Source organism: Sceloporus undulatus, unplaced genomic scaffold, assembly GCF_019175285.1.
Source record: "Sceloporus undulatus isolate JIND9_A2432 ecotype Alabama unplaced genomic scaffold, SceUnd_v1.1 scaffold_1083, whole genome shotgun sequence".
NCBI classification, from domain to species: domain Eukaryota; kingdom Metazoa; phylum Chordata; class Lepidosauria; order Squamata; family Phrynosomatidae; genus Sceloporus; species Sceloporus undulatus.
In genome coordinates, this window is record NW_024804003.1 from 1 (window position 1) to 3889 (window position 3889).

At 37.5% G+C, this 3889-nt stretch overlaps 1 protein-coding gene across 1 annotated transcript; it reads left to right on the top strand.

The window, feature by feature from the left end:
- The first annotated feature begins 1530 nt into the window (after positions 1-1530).
- On the top strand, positions 1531-3454 carry LOC121917848. The gene is made up of 2 exons (XM_042443966.1): positions 1531-1587; positions 2288-3454. The coding sequence occupies exon 2, from the start codon at positions 2288-2290 to the stop codon at positions 3242-3244; it is 957 nt and encodes a 318-aa protein (XP_042299900.1). The 5' UTR covers positions 1531-1587; the 3' UTR covers positions 3245-3454.
- The last annotated feature ends 435 nt before the right edge of the window (positions 3455-3889 follow it).

The window sequence follows — 3889 nt, forward strand, 5'->3', positions numbered from 1 at the left end:
GGAGTGCAATTTATTAAATTATGTTGATTTAACAAATGGAAATTTCAGTGACTGTTAAAAAGCTGACATCTATCGGACTTCCGGTGGTGATGGCGGCGCGGGAGCCACGTCTCTAGGACAGTCTCCAGAGAGTGGCTACAGGCAGCGGGGTCGGGGCCGACTGGAGTGACTAGCCAGCTGGCCAAACGGGTCCCCCCGACAAAAGGGGAAGCAGAGGGGCTCGACTGGCATCTCCCCCACCCCAACTTCTCTCAGACCCGAGGCGCAAAAAGGCGCAAAAAGACCAAGCCGCGAGGCGCTTAATGCCGGCGGCGACTCGCGGGGAGCCCAAAGCGGAGAGAGGGAAGAAAGCCCGAGCAACCACGCCCGCTGTAAGTAGCAGCAAGCCGCGGCTTGCTGACTGGGGCGCCGCCGCTGCCGCTCTATTTTTTTTTTCTTTAGAAGAATTAAGGAGAAGATCAGCCTTGCCAAGTTTGTAACTTTCTACAAAATAAAAAGTAAAGGATTTACTAGGTGACCTGAAGATCAAGAGAATTGGGACGATTGGGAGCCGGTGTAGATACATAGTCCATATGACCAGTCCCCTGGAAATTGGGATCTGTAAGGGGAGATAAAAGAAGGCAGTTTGCGCTCCTTTACTACCTAAAGTTTATTTTGATACCTTTGTGGTTTTGGTTTGACTACTGGGCACAGTGGTAAAATACTAACATTTGCTACCTTTGGAACTTTTGAAACTGTGTATCTAAAAACTTTGGCATCGGTAACTGTGTAATTATGCAACTCTGACGGAGTACTACTGGTGAATTAGACTGTGAATAAATAGCCAGAGAAGAAATATAGAATAAGGAGAAAAACGACAAGGAGAGAAATGGCGACAGTTTAATTCAGCTGAGAGGAGGCTGAGTTCATACTACATTCCCTCCTTCAAGGCCACCCTCAGACAGATTTAATCAAAGAGTGGATGCAGGTGTTCATAATTAATGCTGTTTATGAAGTGGACTAGGAGGAGAGAGGAAGAAGAGAAGAAGAACAGCAGTCAGCAGACTGCTTAAAGATCCACAAACCCTGAAGCAACAAGACCTTGTAACCTTTAAACGTCTTTTGTACTGGAAATTGTGGGGTATACAAACTCTGGAGTGGAAGAGGTGTGATAGTTTTTGATTGATTAATCTAAGAGTCTAATGAACTGTACTGCTTAAGAATTCTTAATAATACAAACTGTTGGAGCACATTACCTGAAACAGATTCTGTTGTAAAGGGATTAGCTATTAATGGTTCATAATAACTGACAGTGTCTAAGCTTGCAGATACAATTTACTAAGGAGAAAAAGGGAAGTTGTCAGAGCTTACATACTGTCTAAAGTTATTTGAGACTTTTACCATCTTTTGATAATCTAATCTAGAGGAAAGCTTACATAAAGTAAGGCAGAAGCTTAATGGTAAAAATAGGCCTATTGGCATACCAGGGAATTTGGTTTTTCTAAATTTATATAAAAGGTTATCAGAGTCTTTCCCTTTCTCTCTTTAGGAATTTGAGAAAATTGCAACTTGAAAGAGGAAATAAGATTGATCAACTTGTGATAATAAGTAAGTGACTTTTGGTAAACAAATGACAACAATACCCTGTAATTAGAAAATATGCTGGTGTAGTTTTGAGTGTATTGTGTATATTGGGGTCCAGAAGAAAGTCAAGAGAATTCCATTTGAACTAGAATAAAAAAAAAGGGTGGGTTATAAATTTTACAATTACCCTATAAAATAGGAAGAAGGTGTGTGGGTTTTTTTTTTCCTCCTTCTCCTCCCTTCCTCTATTGGATGTTAAAGATTTACAAACAGATCTGTCTGGAGGTGAACCTTAGGTTCTATTACAGAAACACCAAATTTAAATAGGAACCTCTGATTGTTAAAGTAAATTATTTTTTTTAATATTCCTAATAATCAATTTTCTAAATATATCCAACAAAGGATTGTTTTACTGAGAGGGTGAATGAGCTAAAATACAGCGCTAGAACCCAAACTTAAAGTTAAAAAGCAAAACCTGGATCCAATTTTGAAACTTAACCGTAGGAAGTAGTTCTTTTAAATTTGAAATTAAATCTTTTGAAACTCATCAATTGAGTTTTCAATTCTAAACAATAATTGAAATACCCAGCAAGAAATCACCCTGATAGGGGATCCAAATTTAAAAACTAAATTTTTGGATACTAGAAGTCTCTTCATCGAGCAAGAGAAATTAATTTATCTAATTTTCTACTTTTCTATCTTTCCTATTGAACTATCTACAAAGATGGTAGTGGGCACGAGGAAAACCACCTTGAAAGCATCATCGAATACATTAACCAATTCAACAAGGAGAACATCATTAAATACACCTACTAAAGCTCCAGACCTAGACGAAACAATGATGGATGAAATCAGAAAGATGCTCCAAGAAACAAATATGGAAATACAAAAATCTAAAGATGAACTGAAAGCAGAATTTAAGAAGGATTTGAGAATTGAACTGGGAGAAGTAACTACAAGGCTAGACAAGATTGATGATGATTTGAAAAAGGTCAGTGGCAAAGTGGAAAAACTAGAAATTGATATGAAGAAGATGGAAACTAAAGTGGACACATTATATAAAGATCAACAAGAGGGACAAGAATCGATTTTAAAACTACAATTGAAACAGAGAGAAAATTGCCTGAAGCTGAGAGGTCTGCCGGAGAATGTAAATGAAAACTTGTATACCCTTCTCTCACCAATTTTGGCTAAATTCATTGGAGAATCCGAAACTCTCTTTCCCTGGGAAATTGATCGGATCTATAGGATTAATTCTCGAATTGCGAAGACCAGGAGGCTTCCGAGGGATATTGTGATCTACTTTGTCCGTAAACAAACCAAAGAAATAATCTTGAGACAAAGCTTCAATAACAAACTGTTAATTGAGGGCAAAGAGATCACAATCCTAAGGGACATCCCTGGAAAAATTTTAAAGAGAAGAAAGGAGTACAATTTCTTGATTGAACAACTGAAGGCTAGAAAGATTCTGTATAAATGGGATGATTTGGATGGGGTCATTGTAACCTGGAAACAAAGGAGAGTGAGATTGAACTCTGTGGAACAGGCCAGATCGTTCTTGACCGAGCTAGGTAAGGAACCAGAAAAAGGAAACAAGAAAGACAAAGAAAAAGGTGGTGAAGAGGAAGCGGAGGAGGAAGAGAAAGAGGAGGAGTCAACTGAAGAACGAGTAAAGAAGTAAGAGAAGATTTTGAGAAAAGTAATAAGTAGAGAAAGGCATTTAATAATTGGATCCTTACTTCTGACTCTTTTAGATTTATACAATCCATTGACGGATAAATAGACATAGTTGTCCTGTTCTTTCTTCCTTTCCCTCCTTCTTTTTACAATCCACTCTTGACTCAACCCCAATCTTAAGTATAGATTGATTAATTCATTGATACTACAAATAAAGCTGAATTTTTTAGGAAAAAGAAAAGAGAGTGTGTGCTTATTTCTAGTGTAAGGGTCGATTAAAATTATGAAACTTTTATCTTGGAATGTAAAAGGCTTAAACTCCCCCCAGAAGAGAAAGAGAGTATTCCAATATATAAAAAAAATTAATGCCGAGGTTATCTGCCTGCAGGAAACCCATATTAGAACGAAAGATATAAGATTGATCAGAAATAGTATTCTAGGAAAAGAGTACACTAGTACAATTGACAAAGCTAAAAGAGGGGTAATTATCTATGTTAAGAATCACCTAGAACCTAAAGAAGTATTTTCTGACAAAAATGGACAGTTTGTTGGAACAGAAATTTTTTGGAATGGGAAAAAAATCTTAATAGTTGGAATATATGGCCCCCAAGAAAGCAAGAATATCTTTTATAACAAAATAAACAAGACA